Here is a 24738-nt window from a genome sequence, read left to right on the forward strand (position 1 = left end):
CAGGGGGTGAAAGGACATCATCAGGGCTTGGATAGATTTCCTTTGGGGTGGCTCCACTCTCAGGCAAGCTCTGTCCTCATCATGGAAAGATCCAGACTTACGTCCTACCCTTGGCACAAAGGAACTTCTTTACCCTACCAGTTGCAGGAAAGGTCCAACATTGTGAATAATTGTTCTGTTCAGGCTGCACAACCCCGACTGAGAATGAGAAGGGAGGCTGGACCACTCAGTACAAGGATGTCCACTGGGGAAGGACAGGACACCAGAGTGCACCTGGGAAGGGTCACAGCTACAGAACGACAGAGCCCAGAGGAAAGTCCAGCCTGTCCATTTTAAAGCGCCAGGCATGCCCTGGTCTCTGCCACCCCCTCTGCCCTCTCCCCAGGGTAGGCTGAGTCGGGGACAGGTGCTGAAGCTGATCTTACCTGTCTCTTGGCAGTGCCCCGAGCCCGAAGGTTCTCCTCGGGAGGAGAGGAGGAGGATTTTGACCGCAGCATGCACAAGGTGAGCAGGTCACATCCCTGAGTCAGATGCTTGGGGGGCATCTTTTAAGAATTTTTTTCATTTACAACTAGCAGAAACCAAATCCAAACTGGCTTAAGAAAAAAAAGAAATGTGTAGCTTTGCATGAGTAAAACCTCAAAGGATAGGGCGGTGCAATGGTGGCTCAGTGGCAGAATTCTTGCCTGCCATGCCAGAGACCCGGGTTTGAGTCCTGGAGCCTGCCCATGCAGAAAAAAAAAAAGAGCCAAAGGATAAGATTAGCTTCAGGTTTGGCAAGAATCAGCTACTCAACAACAACAACAAATGCCATCGACATTGTCTCTCTGTCCTGTGCTGGCTTTTCTGTGCATCGGCTCCATGCTCAGTCACATTCTTCTCATGTATTGACAAGATGGGTACCAGCCATCCTCACACATTGCTGATAGGAATGTAAAACGATTTGATCTCTGTGAATAAAGGTTTGGTAGTGCCCCAAAAAGTTAAGCATGGAATTACCATATGCGTCAGCAATTCTGCTCTAAGGTGTATATGCAAAAGAACTGAAAACTGGTACTCAAATAAATACTTACACACACATGTTCATAGCAGCACTATTTACGATAACCAAAAAGGTGGAAACAACCCAAGTGTCCATAAACACATCAATGAATGGATAAACAAGATATGGTCTATCCATCCCATGGAATATTATTCATTGATAAAAAGGAATGAAGTTCTGATACATGAGACGACGTAGATGAATTTCAGAAACATTAGGCTGAGTGAAAGAAGCCAGACACTAAAGATCACATGTTGTATAATCCCATCTATATGAAATATGGAGAACCCAGACAGGTAAATCCATAGAGAGAGTATGCAGCCTGGTGGTTGCCAGGTCTGGAGGGGAAGGGGGTAGGGAGAGCAACTGCTTCATACATACAGAGTTTCCTTTTGGAGTGATGAAAATATTTCGGGACTAGATAACGATGTTGGTTTTACAACATTGTGAATGTACTAAATGCCATGGAATCATTTGCTTTAAACTGGTTAATTTCATGTTATATGAATTCCATCTCAAATTTTTTTAAGTTTAATTAAAAAAAAAAAAAAGAAAGAAAAAGATGTGTGCCAGCAACTCCCACAGGAGTCCTGAGGTAGACTCCCTTTGATCCAGCTAGAGCCCTCTGCCCATCCTGGAACCCCTCACTGTGACCAGAACAGTGTGCTTCAGTCATTTCCAGGCCCACTTTGTGCACCCACTGCCACTGCCCAATGCAGACCACAAGGACTATGTAGGGAAAAGAAGTGAAATCCCAAAGGAAGAAAGATGCTCTAAGAAGGGAGGAGGGGTGCTGGGAAAGCAGGAGGGACATATGTTCACTATAGAGGGTCACATGGCTCAGCCATCCCCAAGCCTGTTCCAACTCAGTGTTCTTTGCTTCCCTCTAACTTCATCTTTCTCTTCCTTACTACCCCCCGACCCCCTTCGCAGCTCCAGAGCGGAATTGGGCGACTGATTCTGAAGGAGGAGATGAAGGCCCGTTCCAGCTCCTATGCAGACCCCTGGACCCCACCCCGGAGCTCTACCAGCAGTCGCGAGGCCTTGCACACAGCCGGCTATGATATGTCCCTCAATGGCTGTAAGCACTGCCCTGGAGGTTGACGGGGTCGGCGCACTCACCTCCCCATGCCACCAAGGAATCTGAACCCCCATGGCCCCTCCCACTTGATCTGAAAAGAGCCGTGACCCCAGGACTGACAGTTTCAGCACATTCACTTTGAGTCAGGCATTTTGTGAATTGCAATCCATGCATCGTCGCGCTCCTTCCTCACCGCACACCTGGGCAGTGGTGCCATAATCATCCCCACATTTTCCAGACGGGAACTAAGGCACAAAGGGATGTGGGACTTTGCCCAACATCACTCATCTTAAGTGGTGGAGCTTTCCACCCAGGTCAATCTGATTCTACAACCTGTTATTCCCTCACGAAGGGAAGGGAAGAGAAGGCAGGGGAAGGGAAGGAGAGGAAAGAGAAGGGGAGAGTTACTGAGAACCTTCCAGTGCAAGGCAGTGTTCTTGATGCTAAGGTTATTGCCCTCATGGGGGCTGACATTCTAGAGCAGAGTTGATATACTATGGCCTACAAGCCATCTGGTCTACCACCTGCTTTTGATTCTACTTTCATTTATGTATTGTCTGTGGCTGCTTTTATGATACAATGGCAGAGTTGACTGGTTACATCAGAGACTGTCTGGCCTGGCCTAAAATATTTACTGTCAGGCCCTTTCCAGAAAAATTTTGCCAGCCCCTTTTCTGAAGGACACTACAGACTATAAATATGTTTTTAAAAAGTAAACAAACAAAATAATTTCAGAACAAATGCTGCCAACTCTGGGAAGCCTTCTCTGGTTCTCAGAAGAACTCATAGCATATGTTGCCCTGTTCCTTGTGTCATAGCCTAAAGTAATAAAAGTAAAAAGTGCTGTCCATAGGAACCGTAAAGAGAGAGGACCTGGCCCCAAACTTCTCCCTTTGTGCTAACAAACGAACAAGGAGAGCCTAGCCTGAAGGTTAGCCCCAGTCCCTCCCATTTTTCTCCACCTCTGGTGTCCCGCCTGGGATTCTCAGCGGTCTCTAGAACACAGACATTAGGTCTTGGTGAGAGTCTATATGGGATACCAAATAGCAATCACTACTGCTAATCAACTGAATGACTCAAAGATACAAGGAGCTGCCTCCTGGGGTAGTGAACCTCCCATCACTGGAGGTATACCAGGAGAGGCTTGTTGCTAGGAAAGGGTTCAAACACCTTGTCCTAAACATCTCACAATTTTAAGGGCCTCCATTTTCCTACATGCATACATGCTCTGTCTGCCTCCCCTCATTCTTACCCTTGTGGAATTCAGTCCCACCAGGTAATTTCATCTCAGATCATTTCTTGGGAAAAGAATAACTGTCATGGGTTTTTGTTTGTTTGCTTTAACAAAAGTAATACATGTTCATTGTAGAAGGTTTAGCAAGTTAGATAATAGTAAAAGAGGGAGAGGGAGAGAGAGGGAGAAGAAGGGAGAGAGAGGCAGAGAGATGGAGAGAAGAGAGATAATAAAAAATGATAAAAATTTGTAGCCTGCCACCCAGTGACCACTCATGGTTGGTTGATCCCTGTGATCAGCGTTCAATTGTTTAAATTAAGGACTTGACCCAATGAACATGGAGTTGCAAATAATCTGCCCAGACCTGTTTTAGAAACAGAGAACCCCAAGTGCTGTGAAGACCATTCCCAAGAAGATCACAGAGGAGAGGTCAAGAAGCAGGAGCTTTTGGCCTCTTGTTCAGTGCCCCACTCAGCCTGCGCTTGCAGTGGGGTGGAGGTGACAGGGCTACTGGATGACTTGAAAATCCTTAAGCAGTGGAGAAGGCAGGGTATCAAGACAGCAAACCCACAAAGGCCTTCTGAGAGGGCTGTGGCTTGTCAGATAGAGGAAGGCCATCCACAGATAACAAAGATACCATGTATTACCCACCTGTGTGTCAGCTATTTGTAGATATGCCATCACTGTTGGTTCTCATAAAGACTACCAGTGTAGAAAGATTATTATCACCCACTTTATAGATGACAGAACTAAGCTTAGGCCATTTTCCCAAGGTAAGAAAGCCAATGAGTGAGCCAAGATCGAACCCAAGTCAGAGTGACTCCAAGACCATGAGAATTTCCCTCTTCAATATACTGCACTTTGACTTTTGGTGAGGTTGATGGCAGTGGTGGTGGTGATGACAAAGCCAGTATTATGTTTTGTAAGGCATTGTCTTACTCTTTTAGGTCATATATTCCTTATAATAACCCAATAAGGGAGTCACTATCACTCCCCTTTTTACAGATGCAGAAACCAAAGTGTTGTTAAGTGTCTTATGTAAAGTAAGATGTCTACTAAGTGACAGAGCAAAGGAACCCATGGGCCTGTTTCCCTGTGTGTCCGGTGAGGGGCACTGTTTTCAGTCCCTCGCTCTGGACTCTGTATTATACTAGTGCTTCTCAAAACTCACCTCTACTCAGTGGCATGCATGCAACAAATATCCAAGAACCTTTGTTATGCACCTTGTGCTGCACCAGGGGCCGTGCCAGATGCTCTGGGAGGAGGGCAGGGTGCAGGTGCAACAATTGGAAACTGGCAAGAAAAGAGATCCTGATGGAGCCCTCCACTCCCTGCCCCCCCAACAGTTGGGGCCCAGGTACAGGAGCCACCTGTCATCCACCTTGTCTGTCTGTCTCCAGAAACACTGATCTCTGGCTTTTCTCTGTTGCAGCCCCTCGGTCCCACTACTTGGCTGACAGTGGTATGTTCTGCCCATCCTGTCTTCAACCCCATGATGTCCAGTAAGGGCCAGAGTTGAGGCCAACTGCAGTTCCCTCATAGCTGTTACGACCAGACAACATGGATGTCCAGCTCAGTCCTCATTTCAAATTGTCCATCCTATTATGTTTGTCAGGTTGTGGGCCCCAGTTCTTGGTTCTGGAACCAGAATTGCCCTGCCCAGTAGGTCCCAGGGAGAGACAGAGAGGGCCCCTTTACCCATTTGAGAGCCCTCCTGCCTAAATTCTGAGCTTAACTCCAATTCCAGAACCTTTGCCCAGAGCCACCCTGTGGCCAGGACACAGGGGTCCATGATAGGAGAACAGGTGTGTGCAAGTGAAGGCCAGAAGAGTATGTGAGTGGGGACCTTGGGTGGGTTTAAAATCCTGAAGGGGTGAGTGCCCCTAAGACAGTCAAGATGCAAGTCTGGAGAACGGGCAGAGGTGCTGGTGGTCTCTGACCATCAACCTTTGCCAGTGGAGCGGGGAATAATCCTGGCCATTTGTAGCCAGGTGACCTCAGGGAGAGGGACCCTTGGCATGGGGCTCCTGGTAATTGCTCTGGCTCCTTCTTTCCAGATCCCCTCATCTCCAAATCAGCCTCCCTGCCTGCCTACAGAAGAAACGGGCTGCACAGGGTAAGAGAGGCCCATGCTGACATCACTCCCCCCAGATGGTAGCAATTCCAGTATTAGCTCATTATTCTGGTGTTTGAAGATAATTGTGGATCAACTAAAAGAATCCAGTGGCAATGACTTCTCCTCTCTCTCAATCCCTATGTTGAGATGTGGCCTCCATCGATGGGGCCAGGGAACAGCAACTAATACTTACTGAGAAATTACTACGTGCCAGATTTTGGTTTAAACACTTCATGTGCATTAACTTATTTAATGTCACAACCCCGAGAGGCAGTTGTTATTATTAACCCTATTTGTGGGTGAAGAAATAGAAGAACAGAGTGGTGAGGCGACTTGCCCAAACTGTCACACCCAGTAAGTGGTAGAGTCAGGATTTGAACCCAGGCCAACTGGCTCCACAGCCTTTAACATCTGCTGACTCTGTTCCACTCACCTTTAACATCACTTACGGTCTTCTGAGCTCTTCAACAGCCTGTGACTTACAGCCTTGCTGGAAGCAGTGAGTTATTCTACTGGCTGAAAGGGATGAAAACGTGTTAGCAAGCAGAGTGGCTGTGCTACTGGGCAAGTGAGCAAGGGAAAGGGTAGGGGCATTAAAATAGATGTTTAATTACTCGGCACCTACTATATGCAAGGTACAGTTCCAGGTGCTGGAGATACTGCAGTGAATGAAGTCACTGCTCCCATGAAGCTTCTAAGTTTAGTTGAGGAAACAGACAACAACAAGTAAACATGTAACCTGATGTCAGGTGGTCATAAGTGCAAGGATGGAAAACAAAGCAAGGGGATAAGGTTGGATGTCAGAGAGGGCCTGAACGAGGTGAGGACCTCGTCACAGAAAGACCTGCAAGAGCGATCTGGATAGAGGGAAGTGCAGAGTCAAATCTCCGGGTAGGGAGGGCACTGGGGGCCTGAGCTGGTATGCCTGGCATGGAACGAGGCAGGGAAAGAGCAGTAGGAGATGAAGCCAGGGAGGGCATCGTCAGGGCCTTGCACCCCAGGTGAGGACTTTGGGGGTTCTTGAGGAGGTAAGCCATGTGATCCAACTGGGGTTTTTAATGGGATGTCTCTGGTGGAGAAGAGACCTGTTAGGAGACTATTTCAAGGTAGAGGACATAAGAGGAATCAGTGCTCTACTGAAAAGCAATGGCTTCAATACACCACTGCCTCAGCACACTCAGAGTCGAGGCATTCGTTCTTCAACAGGTATTTATTGAAAGCCTGTTACATATGCCAGGTGCTGTTCTAGGGGTTGGGATGTATCAGTGACCAAAACAGACAAAGATCCTTGCCCCTTGAAGTTTATATTCTGGTAAGGGAAAACAGAAAGTAATAAATAAATAAGTAAATAAAATGATATCAAGTGTTAGAAGGCAATGAGGGCTTTGAAAAAACTAAAATATTGAGCTCTGTAAGGGGGTTGTCCAGGGAGGGGGCACACAGGGAGGTGGCAACTTGCAGCTTAAATAGGGTGACCAGTGCAGGTATCATAGAAAAAGTGGCATTTGAACATTGAAAGGAAGCATGAGATGAAGTATACCAAATTAAGAAATATTTATGGAGTGCTGCTCTGTACCTAGCACCCTGCTAGGAGCTGAGGATATGACAGTGACTTAAATCACCCAGCTTGAGACTGAGGCTTCTGTGCAGGGCCCACATCCGTCCATCCCAGGCCTGTTTTCTGGAGGTGGGTGAATACTTCAGGGAGGCAGCGGTGAGCTTCTCTTAAGGCAGCCCCCACCCTGTCTCCCCTGCAGACCCCGAGCGCAGACCTCTTCCACTATGACAGCATGAATGCGGTCAACTGGGGCATGCGAGGTGAGTGTGGCCCCATCACAGCCCCTCCTGGGCTTTGCAGGGACTTCAGGATGTCCTCCCAGTCACTGCCCCTTGACCTTCCATGTGACAGATGCTGTCCCCATGGCAGGCTCTGTGCACACCCCGAGTTCCCACTGCCTTTCATATCCCATTCCCTCCATTTCCCCTCTCCTTCCCTCATCCTCTCACGTCCCTGCCTGGGCCATCTGTTCCATCTGAGTTCCCAGGGCCTTCACAGAGTGCAGACTAGGGTTTCCTACGAGCCCTGGGTGAAGAGAAACACTCAGCACAAAATGCATGTTGTTCTCTGTAAAATTTGCATGAGCATCTTGCTCTCTGCCAGCTCCTACAAACAGGTTCCAACAGGAGAAACCTGTCTTTAAGCAGGTGCAGAGACCCTGGAGGAGTCCACCTGGAAGAGGGTCTCATCTGTGTCTTCACCACCTTGGATTCTTATTTCTCTTCTAAATGTCTCAAAAAAAAGTCATTTTCTAAATGACTTTAGAAAAAGTCATTACTTTTTCTAAAACCCATATCTCCAGATCAGCCCTAACTCCAGACATCATCGTATCCACCGCCAGCCTGATTTTATTCTGGGGTGCATTAAGCAAGGGCAGAGTCCCTGGCAGGATATGTGAGAGAAGGGGAGGGATGGAGGCTAGACATGAGAGACTAAAACAAAGGTGAGTGGAGTGATGAAAGCGAAGACTGATGATTTTCCATTTTGTGTGTGTGTGTGTGTGTGTGTGTGTGTGTGTGTGTGTCTTTTCTCTCTACAGAGTACAAGGTAAAGGGCATACGTAGACCCTGGGAGTCTCCGGGACCCTGGGAGCAGCTGCATTGGGAACCAGCAGGAGGCTGATGGTGCTGTCTATGAAGGGAAGGGAACATAGATAAATAATCCCGAGACTCATTTCAAGACTAAACCCTTCCCTTTCCTCCTTGGTCCACTTACCTTGAATCCTGCCCTTGTTCTCTTGCCTCCTGAAATCACAGTTCTTCTGGGTTCAAAGAATCTGGAGGCCAATAATCACCTAAGGGTAGACATTTACATTCTGAACACCTCATTCCTGCTCATGGCGAACCCCCCGAGGCTTATCCCTAGCAGTGTGAGGGGAATTTCACTTTTTGGGAGGAGGTGCCCGGAGGCTGTAGGCAACCCCTCGGCCAGCAGCCCCAGCCATTCCTCCAGACTTTAATCTCTGGCCAAGTCTGGATAAAGAAGGGAGCCCAGACACAAAATGTGACTGAAACGACATGCCCACCACCCTCACCCAAGCTAGAAACACCCCCTCCTTTCTCCTTAGATCTACCCTTATGAGCTGCTGCTGGTGACCACAAGAGGGAGAAACCGATTGCCCAAAGATGTGGACCGTACCCGTTTAGAGGTGAGTGTAGAAAAATGAGCAGGCATTTTTGAGTTTGAAGGGATTTCAAAGGTTCCCTGGCCTAACCCAGCTTAAGGCATGGGAGGTAGGATGAGGGAATAACTGGATTTAAGGTCACAATGCTTGGTGTAAAAGTAGGGATTGAACCGAGGTTTCCTTCACCCAGGACTATTCCGTGTTATTCTATGCTGCCTCCTTTCCGATTCAGTTAGCATCTGTGAGCCATAGCTATAGTGTGTATCCCCCAGGGCTGATGCTACTGCAGATAGAGGAGGAGAGTTAGATTTGGTCCCTGCCCTCAAGGGCTCTGAAGTCTAGTTAAAATTTAAAAATTCTCTGGTTTTATGCTGCACTGTACAGAAACGTAATGCTTGTAGCAGAGTAGGATGGGGAGACAGCAGTATATAGAAGATAATAGCATAAGACTCGAGTCAGACTCCCTTGATTTAAACCCTGCCTCTGCCATCACTGGGCACAGCTTTGGCCAAGTGGCAATCTCTCTGCAGCTCCATTTTCCCCTCTGTAATGTGAGGGTGATTGTAGGCCTCCCTTACAGGTTTCCCAAGAGAATTAAATGAGACAGTATACGTGAAGTGTTAGCAGAATCTGATACATAGTAAGTGCTCAATAAAAGTTAGATTTCCAGTATTTAGAGAAGACCCCTGAGGCCCGGAGTGGCTGCCAGGCTGCCAGGAAGAAGGATTTGGCTCTTGAAGGTGAGCCGGGCTTGAGTGGATGGAGAAGCAGGAGAGCAGCACGGTCAGGGCAACGGCATAAGTGAGGGCCCAGAGGTAGGCCTGAGCGAGGTGTTGGGACATTTGAGCAACCCAGACCACTTCCTGGTCACCTCTGTTCCATGAGCACACACTGCCCTCTGCACCCGGTGCCTCTCCCCAACTCTCCATCTTCCAGGATTGCCTTTCCCACATCTTCAGCTCCTCAGTTCTCTCTAGTGATCCTGACAGCCCAAAGCCTCCCTGACCCCTTCCCCAGCATGGGTCGCTTGCCTCTTCCTCCAGCTTCCCACAGCCCTGTGCCCAGGGTAGGGATCAAGCACCTTTACTCTCCATTTTATCAGATCATCGAGTTGTCCGTTTGCTCCCCACACCCTGAGCTTCTTAAGGGTAAGGATCATCTGTCATCTACCACAGGACCAAGATTGAGAGATGTCAGGACATGTCAGTGGAATTGAATGCGGGCCTCTCAAAGAGGAGGCACCGTGCTCCTTGGGAAGGGCACATTAACCACTCTTGACATGACTGCTGAGGAATTCGTCCAGGCTTCTGCGAGTCCTTCCAGCACTAGCATGCTGGCTTAGCAACCCAACAAAGCAGATGATTCCCCCTGCATTTATAGCAAGTGCCTCCTTTCACCAGCTAACAGCGTGTCTGCTGGTGCTGAAGGGAACAGCTCCCACGGCCGCCCTGCTGTGAAGGATGCTAATGTTCAAGAACCTGATTGGTCCTTCATGCTCTTCCTCCAGGACACCCGAAGCTCAGGCCAGGGAGGCTCCACCTACCCTGAGTGTCAGGATCACCCAAGAAGCCTTTTAAAATACCAGTACAGTCTCCCACCCTAGACCAATCAAATCATAATCTGGGCAAGTCGCCCACACATTGGTATTTTATTAAAGCTCCCCAGGTGATTCTAATAGGTAGCCAGAGCTGAGGCCACTAGGCTAGAGCCCCTGCCCAACTCCCTGCCCTAGCTCAGTGGAGACTGAGGAAGACACTGACCCTGTTCTCAAGGAACTCGGAGTATAAACATGCATTCATCCAACAAATCTTTATTGAGAGCCTATTAAATATGCCAGGAAGTAATCTAGATACTTGGAATACATCAGTGAACAAAACAAAGACCACTACCCTCTGGCGTGCATTCTTGCATGCAGTGGCAGACACTAAACACAAATAATAAATAAGTGATACAATATGCTTTAAGGTAACAAGTGCTAAGGAGAAAGAGAGCAAAGTGAGGGGGCTATGAGTTATTTGCAGTTTTATGTAGGGTGGTCAGAATAGGGTTTTACTGAAAAGGTGACATTTGGGCAAAGATTTGAGGTAGGAGAGGAATAAGCAGGGCTTACATATGGAGGAACGGCATTCAGGGCAGAGGGAGTGGCCAGGGCCAAGGCTCTGATGCTTGAGGACCAGAGGAGGTGAGCTCCAGGAGAAGGGAGGATAAGGTCAGGGAGACCAGATGAAACCAGATCATGCTAAGCACTCAGCACATAAGGAAAGCATTGTGGTGTGAGAGTGCCCAGAGGTCGAATGCTCTCTGAGTGCTGGTCGCCATGTGGAGTATCTGACCTGTGCTATCTCGCTCACCCTCCGGGTGTCCATGAGGTAGGCACCAGGGTTCTCCCAGGTTCCAGAAGAGGAAAATTAGGCCCGTGAGGTTGGGTAGCCTTTCAGGGTCACATGCCCAGGTCTGCCTGGCTCTAAAACCCAGCTGGTTAGCCTCCATGCCATCAAGTCTGTGGTAAGTGTCAAATGGACTGGACTGGCATTAGGTGCTCTGAGAAGTTGGGAGAGAAGGAAAACGCAAGCTGGCCCTTACAGGAGGGGGAGAACAGAAGGCTTAGTGTCCAGTGTGTCCAGCTTGGGGATGCTTTGCTTGAGCCTGAGCCTCCCATTTCCTTACGTCGAGCCCTGCAAAAAAGGCTTTTGAACACAAAAGAAAACCAGCTAAAGAATCTGTTGTAAATACCACCTCCCCCAACAACAAAAAAAGAATGAGCAAGACTAAATTATAGTTTCCCTCAGTCTTTACTATGGAAGAGGCAGAGACTAGAACTCCCTCATATCCAAATTATTTTTCATCACTCACTTGAGTGAAAGTAAAACAAATATGGACAAGTTGATAACACAAAAAAAAGAGGAGGGACACCATCTGGACTGGCGGAGACTTAAAAGGTCTGACAACCAAAAGGGATGTGTGAATGCTCTTTGGATCCTTATACAAATAAACTACCTATAAAAAAATATATTTTTGAGACTATTAGGGAAAATTTTATTATGGCTAGGTATTAAGTGATGCCAAGGGAGTATTGTGCATTTCTCTTAGGTGGGCTCATGGCTTTGTGGTTATGTGAGAAAATATTTAGTATTTTTGAGATGCATGTGGAAGTACAGGGATGACTTGGCACAATGTCTAGGGCTTGCTTTAAAATACTTCAGCAAAGAGAACAGGAAAGAACTAGATAGATGAAGCAAATGTGGTAAGCTCTTGGTAATTACTGAATCTGTGCAGTGACCTTGGATATGCATTGTACTATTTGCTATACCTTTGTGGATTTTTACATTTTTTCATAACAGAAAGCCTTTTAAAATGGTATGGACCAAGAGGAGCAGTGAGAGCACACTGTATTTGAAATCAGAGGGGTTGCGTTTCAATCTCAACTCTGCTACCTACCCACTTTGCTTCCTTCCCTCTCTTCCTTCATCTTGGGCAAGGAAGTCATTTTAGTGCTCTCAGTTTTGTTTTTCTCATCTTCAAATTGAATAAAAATAATTGCTAGTTTTCAGAATAGTTGGAAGGATTAAAAGAAAAAGCAGGGCAAAAGTCCATTGCCTCATACAACACAAGGCAAGGAATTGTTGGTTCTATTAAACACCATTAGTATTGAGAAATTGACTCACAGTCACTAGAAACCAATGATGTCTATCAAAAGCATCAAAGTTACCTTTGCTTAAGGTTGTGGAAATGTGGCCAGAACGTTAGTGCACAAACACAGCGCGCCAGGGTACTGGCCCCCCATTGTGGCTGTCTGCATCATACTCAGTGGTTCTCCTTCCATGCCGATTAGCTAATAAATGACTGTCGGCCGGGCAGCTCAGTGAACCCAGTAAGTTTGCAGGCAGGATATATGCCATAAATTTCTCTTTTGAAACTTAATTTCAATTTTTCGTTTAGGAAAATTTCAAGCCTGCAGAAAAGTTGCAGGAATAATACAATAAACATCCATCTTCCCTTCCCCTAAATGCACCAGTTATTAACATTCTGTTACATTTTGCATGGCACATATTTCTGACTCTAAAATCTTTTGACAAGGTATCATCACACTTTCAAGGATGCTTAAAAGAGAAAGAGGAAAGAAGGGCAGGAGGGAGAGAAGAAAGGATGGGGGCACCCTGCTATGGAAGGCAGAATGATGTTTGATCATATGCCATACCTGTTTCTATATTATAAGAAAGTGATAAAAGGACATTTCAGTAAGCAGAGAAATATGGTCAGGAATTTTTCATTGATTGGCCTATGAACAGCCTTCCAGACCATTTGTAAAAATATTAATAAGAGGAAATATACCCTAAAAGTTTGAAAGTGCCTCCTTTTCCTCCCAAAGGGGAGTGGGGTGCCACTAATCCAAACACAGTTCCGGGTGCAGAATGCATGCAGCAGGGATGCAGATAGGAGAGATGGCCCAGGATTCACCGGGGAGAGCTTAGGCAAAGCATGGGCCCACCTTTGAGTCGTGGGCAGGGGAGGCCTCTCCAGCCAGAGCCGCTACAGAGGCCACAGGGAAACACACCGATGTCCACTCAACAAATATTTACTGCATGCCTTTGCTGGGTGAGACAGTGTGCCAGGCACGGCAGCCTGTGGGAAGGTGCAGTGACCGGCCCCCGCCTGCACCTCACAGCCTCTGTCCCCTCCCACCTCCTTTCAGCGCCACCTGTCCCAGGAAGAGTTCTACCAGGTCTTTGGCATGACCATCTCTGAGTTTGACCGGCTGGCCCTCTGGAAGAGGAACGAACTGAAGAAGCAAGCCCGGCTGTTCTAGGCAGGGGCTCTATAAATATATATGCATTTATATAAAGATATATGTAAAATCTCTATACTGAAGCTCGGTATAACCCTCTCTTACATAATGGGACGCACTGCCTGCCATGACACTTGCTTTTCTGTCCTGTCAGGCAAGCCCATGTCATTGAGATATTTTTATGCTCCTTACTTTCTCTTTTCTAAGTGCTGTGGGATATGGGAAGGGATTTGGGGGGACTTCCGTCCTTTTACTGGGGATCTTTTTTATATGCAACATCTGTCCTAACTCGAGTGTCCCTAGGCCCAACTCTCTTTCCTGAAGAAGGTGCCTGAAGAAATCTCTTTTCTCTCTGCTTCTCGGCCCTTGTCCCAAGTTTCCAGGGCTAATGTTCCCACAATTTATTGGCCCCAGAGGGGCCTTCCCGTGGGAGGACCCACAGGATCTCCCACAGTCACTGAGCACCTTTGAGAGCCTTCAGATTTTCCATCACCCCCAGGGAGGAGTTCCGTGCTCTCTGGGGGCGATGCGGTGCACAGAGTTAGGAGTCTGGGCCTCCAGTCTGCTCATCACACCAGTAAACAGAAGTGGGTAGGGCCGTGGCCTCTCCTCCTCCTTCTGCCCTTGACTCTAGCCTCTCCTTTGTCCAAATTTGGGACTAACAGTAGGAAGAGAAAAAAGGCTCCTCCATTCCCTCCACCACTTCTGACTGGCCCCTTTTCCTGCCCCCTCCTTGGGGACCAGGAAGAAAGGAGAGGGAACTGGGAGTGGGAGATGCAGCAGAGCACCTTTGGGGTTGGAGCTGCAGAGTCCTTTGGGACCCTCCTCCCTCCCTCCCTCCCTGCTCCCAGCACTTCCTGACCCTCCCCCCTTCTGAGGAGAGGCCAGTTACTGCAGCCTGGATTCTTCAGCCTTACTACAATCTACGTGCCTGACAACTCAACACACAGGGCCACTGTTCCCATCATAGCTCCAACTGAACACCCAGAGGGACACCCTCCAGCCATCCTCTAGAAGTGCTATGGACCACGTCACAAAGAAAGGCTCTTAGTCTGTGCCTGCTGCTCCTCGGGCTGGCAGGGCAGCCGACCAGTCCCCTGGCAGTCCCCTGCCTCTGCAAAGCCAGCTGTGTTCCGTGGGGGGGAGCTTACAAACCCGCTGCTTATGAAATTCCAAAATGAAGCATTGGCCAGCGCCATTCACAATCCTCCGGGATGTCCCTGCCTTCCTATCTCCTTGCTTTCTGGAACAGCAGTGTGAGGTTTAACTTTCTCTTCTCCCTCTCCCAAACCTTTGGCCCTGAGTTAGTGATGTTTGGTGGGGGCCATTGTTTTATGGAGATGCCTTGAATCAGACCATTTTGAGGTCATGGAGGAAGGATGAAGATGTGAAAATGACAAGTAATAATGACTGTCCATAGGCTGGTCATGTGACATGGAAACTGTAAAACTGAGTTCAACAAACCCTCACTGAGCACCTGCAGATGCTGAGTGCTGAATGGGGGAGGGGGTCCAGGTCCTACTAATAGTGGGTATAATAAGGCAAGTAAGGCATCTACCCAAACATAATGGATGTGGGACCGAAAGTGATAGAAGAGGACTGAGAATGGGTGTGACATAACTTGAGATGGCAGATGCAGATGGTGCAGGCCAGGGAACGCTTTCTGGAAGAGATTGCATTTGGGCAAAAATCAAGAAGGTTATGTAAACTGAAAAGAGACTAAGTTGAAATGGTGATAGGACGAGGGGCCATATGCTCTCATTTAAAATGTCAACCCTCCCTGCAACTTCTCTTTTGGACCAGTGTTTTACAACTTCCCTGACCGTTCAGAAATGTCCCCAGCCAGACGCAATCATTGAAACTGCCTCATCATCACTGGTTAAAAACTTGGCAAGATCGAAGGGCTTTTGTTGTTGTTGGATATTTTTGTTTCCCATAAAAGCACATAATTTCAACCCAGACCTGTGTCCTTCTGTTGTTTTCTAATGTGAGTGGAAATGAATGAAGTGGGGAGAGGCTGGACCGTGTCCAAATTTCCAAAATCAAAGAGCCTAGAGAGCAGCCTCTCCCTTGGCCTCAGTTTCTCTTTCTGTAAAATTAAAAAGTTTGACGCAGTCAGCATTGCTCAGGTTGCTTCCTGCAGAGGGCGCTGTGCCACAAGATACGAGTGGTGGTTTCAACAATAAAAAAGGTGCTGCGGTCAAATAATAGGAACAATGAAGATAATAAAAATAATGGTTCCTCATTATTGGGCACCAACTGCCTACCAAGTTCTAAGCTAAGAACATTACACACATTATCTCATTTAAACCTTTATAACAGCCAAGAGGGAGATTGTACTATGATCTCCATCCTTCTAGAGGAGGAAACAGCTTTGAAGACGATACATAACTGCCAGTGGTAGAACCAAGAGTCCACTTGTATCAGTCAGGACACTTTCAGCTGCTGTGACTCCAGCCATCATATCCTCATACTACCACATCAAAAAAAAAAAACAGGAGAGAAAGTTTCCTTTTGTGCATCTTTTAATCAGAAAAACTGGCCTAGAAGCCCTCAGCAGACTTCTCCTCAGGTCCCACTGGCCAGAACTAAGGGAAAATATGCCCATACCCTTGCTGCAAAGGAGGCTGGAGGCTAGGTGTTGGCATTTTCAACCTCGGTGGTTTCAACTGCCCTGCCCACAAGGAAGAAGAAATTCTGGGCAGAAAAGGAACAGCCACTGTGTAGTTGAATCACAGTGTCTCTGCTGTAGCCACTGTGCTGTAAAAGAGCATATTATGTCTCTTCTCTTAAAGTTCACAATGTATGTTACCTGAAGTCTGAGAAGTCCTGCAGTAACAAGCTAAATTGACTTAATCTCTGTTTAAGAAATAATGGTTCTTACTGTATTTCATCTACTCTAAGATGCATACTTTTCTCACATTTTTTGACATCTCTGAAAAAGAAGCGTGGCTTAAAATTAAAGGTAGCTCCTTTCTTGACCTCTCATTCTATGATAACCAATTCTAATTGTCATCACTAGCACAGCTCCTCCAGCCAGGTGGTTCAAAATGTACAAAAGAATATACAAGTTTGTCCCTTCCTTCCCTGCACACACACTATCCAGCTGTCATCTGCTTATTGAGCATCTGCTGCCAGGCAGGAGCATGACATTACAACAGTGTGTAAGGCAGGTGTGCTTTCTCCTCATGGAGTGCCGGTCTAAAGGAGAAAACTGGTTAAGAGATGACATGTGAAGATAACTGCTACAGAGACCACAAATGGAGAACTATGAGAGAGGAACCGGAAGGAACTTACTTCATATACTTACTGAAGGATGGGACTAAGGTGCCCAAGGGAAAAGTAGGGTAGGAGTATTCTAGGTTCAGGAAACAGCATGTGCAAAGGCACTGGGGTGGGTGAGAGTTTAGTTTGAAGAACCAAAAATGTCAGTGAGAATGGAGTGGAATGAACAAAGGGGAGCATGAGATTAGAAGAGGTGTGAAGGCAGGCAAGGGGCACAGCGTGCAGAGGGCCTAGAAGGACCTTTCTCATTCATTCAGGCTTTGTGGAGACTCCTGGCTTGTACTGCAGCTGTTCGTGTACTGGCCACGGGGAATTGTCTAAGCCTTGCCACTCAAATCATGGTTCCCAGTCAGTTGCATCAGCATCACTTTGGTGCTTGTTAAAAATGCAGAGCCCCAGTTCTGATCCTCACCCCAGTCTACTCATTTAGCATCCGTATTTTAGTAAGGCCCCAATGATTTGCACACAGTAAAGTTTGAGAAGTGCTGCTCTAAACCATCTTCCTTTTGATGGACAGGCCCGCATCATTTCGTCAGACTTTCTGAAGTTCTAGAAAGGGGCCTTTTTCCCACGCACGCGGGAGCCCTCGGTAACCCCCTCTGGAGGCTGGATGGCGACCTCACATTGTAAATCAGAATGTGAGCTTTGAGCGCTACCGACATCACAGGGGGTTAGAGCTTAAAGCCAATACTGATACCAGACAAAGGTAGTAGAATCTCTGCCCGATGCACTCAAATGACCAACTCCTAAGACACCAGGGTTTCACAGAGAAAGACACAGGGTTTCACCAGGGTTTCTGATCGGCACGTAGCAGATCAGATGGCCTATTGCCCAAAATCTGTCTCCCTGAACTATAGTAGTTCTGATAATTTTATAGTATCAAAAGATGGGCAAGTTTTAGTATAATGAGCATGAAGGCCCCAGAAGATGTAATTCGGGGTGATTTAATTATTGAACATGTGCAGACTGATGACATGCATAGTCACAGAACATATATAAGAAAATGGCAGCCTTAATATGATGATGGGCATGGTTTTTAGTATTATAATGAGGTCTCGGTTACTTATGGGTTAACGTCTGAGCTACGGCACATGTCAGACAGGCCTACTTTGGTTAGATTCAGCTTCAATTATTAAGATGATTTTTGACTTGGGGAGGGTTAGCTGTGGGCTGACTCCAGGCCCTTTGTTAATAAACTTCAGGAGCTGTCTTTAGCTATCCCAAAACTCCAAAGTCGAAAAGCCAGATAAAATGGGTACAAATGAGGGGCAGTCAGGTCTTTACAATCACAAGGGCGCAAGATAAAGGCTAGACAGTCATGATCAGAGATTGCAGCTCAAAGATTTCAGGTATTTCCCTCTGTCTACTCTAATATAGTAAAAAGAGTATCTGTATAATAATTCAGCAATCATAATCATCCCCTAAGTCCTAACTTCTCAATTAAAATACAATAATTGCATTCTGCAGTCACAGAGACTTGCCCACTGAGCATGTGAGCAGGTCAGGACACAGCGCCCGCCCAGCTGCTCCTGGCACCCTCGTCCTCACCAGGTGCCCGCCGTGGAAATAGGGATGGGTGCGGCTTGGCCATAGTTGGCCACGGGACAGACTCAATGGAGGGGCCGAGGGGCTTATTTATACTCAGCACTGTCAGCAAAATTCAAGCAGGAAAAAAACCTGCTAAAATCAAAGGCAACGAACTTCACAGAATTATGCCAACTCCCGTAAGGGCCCACGTTGAATTAGATTTTAAATGCATATTCCACATCAAACCTCCAGTTGCTAAAAATCTTCACCCCACACACTGATAAACATCTGCTTCCATACACCGCTGGGAGCTGCGGCCATGCCATCCACCAGCCACGGAGTGAGACTGAATCAATGAAACCCAGAGGTGTGAAGGGGAGAGCTGGTCTCTCACGACCACCCAAGAGCCTTCCTGCCTGGTTCCTCAACTCCTCAGTCTTCCCCTGGCCTGGTCCAGTGATTGGCGCAGGGACAAAGACAGGAGAAACCAAAGGCCCTCAGTCACCATCTATGCTCGTCCCGGGGGCACAGGAGAGCTAAGTGTGCAGATAAGGCAAGAGAAGGAGTCATGTGATGCCTGTGCCCCAAACCAGAGGGTTCCTTCATTATGAGAAAGTTAATCCTATCCCAGTGTTTCTCACCTCATTCAAACACCTTCACAATAGTTGTCAAATTATTTATTTACTTAATAAGAGTTACACGCTAATTTTCTTGCAATTGACTCACACCTAAAGTTTCTACATATTTTCAGCAATATCTGTCAAATTTGAGGTTCAGAACACTGGCTGTGTTTTTTTTTTAATACAAATAATAATAAATTCGGGTGGGCCACGGTGGCTCAGCAGGCAGAGTTCTTGCCTGCCGTGCCGTAGACTCGGGTTCAATTCCCGGTGCCTGCCCATGCAAATAAATACATAAATAAATTCCTAACTCTTCAAATAAGTTTATCTGTGCCGTAGCTAAACTCATCTTGCATTTTTGACATTGGTCTGGATTCCACACTTTGAGAAACACTGTACTGGTGCTCGGATTGGGCTGGGAGAAGGCAGCTCGTATTCCCTCACTTTCCTCACAAGGACTGGTGTCTGGGAGGCCATGGGGAAAACGAGGTGAAGTTGCTGCAGAGAGCAAACCTCACCAGCTACTCACCGCTGTGCAGTACTTGCCCCTGAGCACAGCCCACCTCAGAGGCCCAGCCCCTTGGAGCCCACCAGCTGGGTCCTCACGGTGTCCTGGTGCCCCAGGATCTTGCTAAGTTCTCAGTGGACAGAATCCCTCATTTCCTCTGCTGCTCTGGGTTGTGAAGCCTTTGTCATCATGTCTGCTGCCCAGAGAAACACAGGGACAACTGAACATTGCACAGCCAGGCAGCTTCTCTCCGTGCAGATCTCGGCCTCATTTACTAGACATGAGAAGGCAGACTTGGAAAATGAGAGTAACAGCACGGACCCCTTAGGGTGGTGAGGACTGAGTGGCAAGCTCAGGTACAGCGCCTGGGCTGCAGGGAGGTCCACTTTTAACTGCTCAGCATCACCCTCGTTCTCAAGTCCCGAGGTTTACCCGGGCTGCCACTGCCCCCGGTGGGCTGCTGCTGGAACTGCAAGGAGAGAGGCAGCCCTTTCTCACCTGGAACGTCCGGCTGTAAGGGCGTAGGGGCCTGGAGCGGCACAGCCCTCTTTGCCACCGTATCAGGAGACCACCTGTAGTGGAAGACTACATAAAGGAAGGCAGAGCAAGGAAATGGAGAAGTCTCAGCTGCTCTGTTCATATTCCTGGATCCGGACATGCCTGTAAAGCCAGCTTCACCCCTTGGCTTCCCAGTTACCATCTGAGCAAATAAATGCCCTTTATTGTTTAAGCCAGCTTAGCTGTAAATCTGTCATTTACCACCAAAGGTAAGTGTGGTGTACTGTGACAAGTACACTAGCTCACAGAGGGTGATTCACGTTGACAGCGGCGCCTCCCGTGCAGCCTTTGCTGTCTGTGTGAGAGTGAATAGTTTCAATCTTGCAGGATTTGCCCCCAAGTGAGGCGCGTCGGGAATCATCAGGGAACTGAGGGAAGACATATGAAGGGGTAAAAATTTGCTCAGCACGTCACTGAAAGGGGCTTGTAGAGCCCGGACCCAAGAGCCCGATTCTTCCCGAAGCCCTCTTGTGGATAAAGTATTCTTTGTCGCACACAAGCGTGGCCGCCTTGCTAACACGGCCTTGCTCACCCAGGTCAGGAGAGATCCTCAGTCTGTCCCATGCAATTTGTCATTCCGCTAAAGTAAAAGTCTACTTAATGTTGAAAATACACGCATACACAATTCCAGTCCTCGGCGCACTCTGTGGGTTGCAGGCTGGAAGGCCGTTAGACACATTTCCCGTGGTCGGATTTCCAGAAACCTCCCTGCAGAGGGCAGCCTGGCTGTGGCCCTGCCCTCCATACCCCTTCATTGCCATAAGCATCTGACAATCTCTTCAGAGGAAACCCAGGTGGAGTGCAGTAGTGACTCACACTTGTAACTATGAGCCAGGAACTATGCTAAGTGCTTTACATTTGTGATCTCATTTAAAACTCCTGGTACTCCATTTATTCTTATTTTGCAGGTGAGGACATTGAGTCCTTGATAAGTAATTCATTCAAGGTTTCACAGCTGTATGTGGCAGGGCGGAACTTGAACTTAAAAACGTCTGACCCTGGAGCCACTGCACGTTACCTACCAAAATAGAGTGCCACCTGGCAACTGGGAATGTCCCTATGTGCCAGGCTCAGCACCAAGCATTCTACATCATACACAGTCACACCTAAGCATTGCCATGGGAGGGAGATAGTGTTAACCCCAATTTTCAGATGAGGAACCTGAGGTTCAGAGAAGGTAAAATCATCCCCTTGGCTGCAAAGTGGCGGGGCTTGTCTGCCAGGGTCTACCTGCTCCCGAAGTCTTGCTCTTCATCAACATGTGACCCAAACTGAAAAGAGTGACTGCCATAGGGGAGGGGTGTGGTTCAGCTGACAGCAAGTCCAGAACCCTGGGCACCACTCCCGGCTCTGGCTCTAACAGGTGCTGTGATCTCAGGCAAGACTTCTTCCCCTCTCTTGGCCTCAGCTTCCCCATCTGACAACTGAAGGGACCAGACTGGCTAATCTCTAAGGCTTCTCTCAGCTCTAAAGTTTTTCCAGTTCCAGGTTTATGAAACCTGATTTGGATCCCTGAAAACTGGCATCAGCCTGCAACCTAGAGACGTCTACCCTGGGGCGTTAGGGGCAGGCATCTGCGGTGGGTGGAGGTGCCCAGTGGGACAGATGCTCCAGAAGTCTTCACTGGGCCACAGTTTCCCTTAAGGCTTCACATGAGCGAGCTGCATGCCAGATTAGTCTCGCAGAGTGTTTAGATCGGTTCTTGCAATGTTTTAAAACAATTGGAATTAGTTGCCAACATTTTAAAATCAAGATATTTTGCACTGAAACCTGCATTTCTCAGTTCTCTTGAAAATTCTGAAGATCTGGCCACACCAGGCCCACTTCCCCACAGGCCACAACTGGCCCAGGCTGGGGACTACTGGCCCACAAGACTACTTTGCCACAGTCCCCATGATTCCAATGGCCTTTGTCACACACAACCTTCCCTGCTTGGCCCTGTGGCAGCTTCAGTTCATAAGCCTTCCGAAAGGAGTCTGAGCTCAGTGTCCCTTTCCAGGGGAAGGACAAGAAGGGAGGGGGCAGGGCTTCATGCAGCTTCGGGACATGAAAACAAAAGCTCCTTTTCCACCAGATACAAGTGCACTGAGCTCTACTGACCCGGGAAGCTGAACACTTTGGCCGGGAGAAGGTAGAAGCCCTGTGCCTTGGAGCAGAAACCTGAAAGTTCTCAGGAAGGAGGGATTTTCTCCATCCATAAAACTCTTGCTCTTTATCACCTCAGCTGCTGCTCAGATCTCTATCTGCTTTGGGGGGCCCAGAGTGGACCAGCGGGCATGTGTCATTTCCCTGGGTAGGGGCTATAATGGTGACATTGTGCCGAGGGGAACAAGAGAGGTTTTCATCCAGTGGCCGGCACCGGGCAGAGACTCGAGCAAGGGACTCTGGGGCTCACCCACCACAAAGAAGCATAGGAGATGGAGCCTTGAGCCAAGGAAGCAGCCCTGTGGGCTGGGCTGCATGTCCCCGGCAGCACGCAGAGCAGCTGAGAGGTACAAAGGCAGGTCCTGGGCTGGGCTGTATGTCCACAGCAGTACGCAGTGGAGCTGAGAGGCACAAGAGCAGGTCCCACAGAGCTCCTCCAAGCAATCACTTTGCCCTCTGCAAGTACATAAGCAAATACAACCTCCAGAGGATAATGGGATCCCCAGGCTACATGCATTCATAGAATCTGAGAATAGTAAGCTTCAGTGGGCCTTGAGTGTTTATTTGCTGATTCATTCAACAAATACTCACTGTCCCTTGTTAGGTGCCAGGTGTTGTGCTAGGCTAGCAGCGAATAAGACACACACGCCCTCACAGAGCTTGTAATTTAGAGGGTCCAAGGAGTGGTAAGAGAGAAGCAAATAGCAAACTGTACCTTAAGACCCACTGGAATAACTGAGTTCTTGAATGCACTGGCAGTCAGTTCAAGAACTCAGATATGGATGCCCAACTTTGATTTTTTTATCTTCCTACTCTTCTTGGACTCTCCTGAGATCCCTGCTCCGACGAATGGTGAGTTGAGGCTCAGTGAAAAGGGGGATCCCGAATGCCATAACAAGGAGTTTGGACTTTACTGTGAGGGCAAAAGGAGCCATCGAATATCGTTAAGGGGGGAAGTGGTGTGATCTGGTTGGGATGGGGGAGTGAGGGCTCTGGTGACCAGTGGAGGCAGATCCTGGAGGCAAGTTAGGAGGCAGGCATATGTTTTTATCACTCGGACAGAAGACCTTGCACCTCCAATTTTTTTCTTTCTGTTCCCAGGGTTTCCCAGTTCCACCAGATGAGTTAAGAATGACACTAAGGAGTAGCAGTATAAGTAAGACTGGAAGCAGGAGGGAGTCAAAAGGCTTCTTCCTGGTATTGTTCACTGGGACTGAATGTGCTACCTTTTTGCAGAACTGGAGCTCCCTACACAGGAGTCCTTAGGCAGGCGCCAAGCAAAGCTGGAAAATTCAGACCTGATCACAAAAGCAAGAAGGAAAGGGAAGATCTGAGGCAGGGCCCAAAGATCCCTGCCAGGGAGTTGAATAGAACAGAGAAAAGGAAAGGGGAGGAGAAAACCCAGCACCAACCACTTCCATTCCCATCTTGGTCCCCTACTCTCCATCAGACACCCCACATTCCAGCCCAACCAAACAGTTTTGGAGACACATCCTTCAATAATCTGTCTTTATGTCTTTGCTCCCACTGTTTTCTCTGCCTGGAAAGTTCTCTCCTTATTATATTTTCAGACTCATTTGCCTCTTCATGCAAAAAGCCCCCATGATCAGCAAGAACTTCTTGCTTTGTCTTTCATGAACTCCAAAAACTTTTGTCGTGGCTTGCCACGGCTGCTGTGATAAATTCCACACAATGGGTTGGCTGAAAGAACAGGAATTTATCGTCTCGTGCTTTTGGAGGACAGACATCCAACATCAAGATGTTGGCAGGGTTTGATTTCTCCTGGAATCTGTAGTGTTCATCAGTCATCTGTCACATCTCTGAAGATCTTTCTCTGATTCCTGCTGACTTCTGATTCCTACTGAGTGTGTCCAAGTTTCCTTTGCTTATAAGGACTCCAGTCATATGGATTAAAGCCCACCTGATTCCATTTGGCCTCATCTAAACAACCTCTTCAAAGATCCTATTCAGAAATGAGTCTGTACCTTAACTAATAATGACATCTTCAAAGGTTCTATTTGCAAATGGACTCACACCTATAAGAACACGGATTAAGACTTGAACATATTATTATGATTTAATCTCCAACACACCTTCTGTCTCCTCTGGTACTTTCACAGAATTATGTACTTTAAAATAATTTTGTACATTTCTAAATCCTCTCCTAGACTGTATATTCGGTGAGGCTGAGCATTAGCTCTATTTAGTGTTCATTTCCTCAATAGGACTTGGCACAGAGTGTAATAAATATTGCTTCACTTCAGAAATCTGGAGGTGGTTTTTATGGTTTTCCTTCATTAAAAGAACATAGCAGAAAATGTTCTAAGAAATGATGAATATGCAACTAAGAGATGATATTGTGAATTACTGATGATCTATGTTAATATTTTATTTCATTTGTTAAATTTTTTAATTAATAAATAAATTTTTTAAAAAAGGAACATAGCAGAAACAAATATATATCATTATTCCTTATCCAAAGCCCACAAATAGTTCTTTATGTGGGGCCTCCTCCACTATCACCTTCCGTTGTCCTGACAGCAACTAAGCTGTACTTAGTCAGCTTAGTCAACATTGCCACCTCGTGGACATCATGGGTAATTATCTAAACCAGAATCATGCCTTCCCAGCAACTTCTTTTGTTAACTGTGCAC

The 24738-nt window shown here is 47.4% G+C and overlaps 1 protein-coding gene and 1 long non-coding RNA gene across 3 annotated transcripts in view; one reads left to right on the top strand and one right to left on the bottom strand.

The window, feature by feature from the left end:
- The window catches only part of ABLIM3 (actin binding LIM protein family member 3), a 108714-nt gene extending 93168 nt beyond the window's left edge, over nucleotides 1-15546 (top strand). Inside the window, exons 17-24 of the mRNA XM_077137368.1 lie at nucleotides 440-504; nucleotides 1976-2123; nucleotides 4790-4819; nucleotides 5415-5473; nucleotides 7231-7291; nucleotides 8071-8078; nucleotides 8599-8679; nucleotides 13349-15546. Coding sequence (XP_076993483.1) covers nucleotides 440-504; nucleotides 1976-2123; nucleotides 4790-4819; nucleotides 5415-5473; nucleotides 7231-7291; nucleotides 8071-8078; nucleotides 8599-8679; nucleotides 13349-13462 — 566 coding nt within the window. The 3' untranslated portion in view covers nucleotides 13463-15546. The remainder of the gene's footprint in view (nucleotides 1-439; nucleotides 505-1975; nucleotides 2124-4789; nucleotides 4820-5414; nucleotides 5474-7230; nucleotides 7292-8070; nucleotides 8079-8598; nucleotides 8680-13348) is intronic.
- On the bottom strand, nucleotides 4712-20302 carry LOC143663960 (uncharacterized). 2 transcript variants are annotated; one of them, XR_013166246.1, is made up of 3 exons: nucleotides 19880-20302; nucleotides 8247-8325; nucleotides 4712-5989 (listed from the first exon to the last, which is right to left on the bottom strand). It is a non-coding gene; the product is annotated as an uncharacterized LOC143663960 (long non-coding RNA). The 2 variants fall into 2 exon arrangements; XR_013166247.1 differs by lacking the exon at nucleotides 4712-5989 and adding an exon at nucleotides 6619-6782.
- Between the last annotated feature and the right edge of the window lie 4436 nt (nucleotides 20303-24738).

This window comes from Tamandua tetradactyla, chromosome 20 (assembly GCF_023851605.1).
Source record: "Tamandua tetradactyla isolate mTamTet1 chromosome 20, mTamTet1.pri, whole genome shotgun sequence".
NCBI lineage: Eukaryota > Metazoa > Chordata > Mammalia > Pilosa > Myrmecophagidae > Tamandua > Tamandua tetradactyla.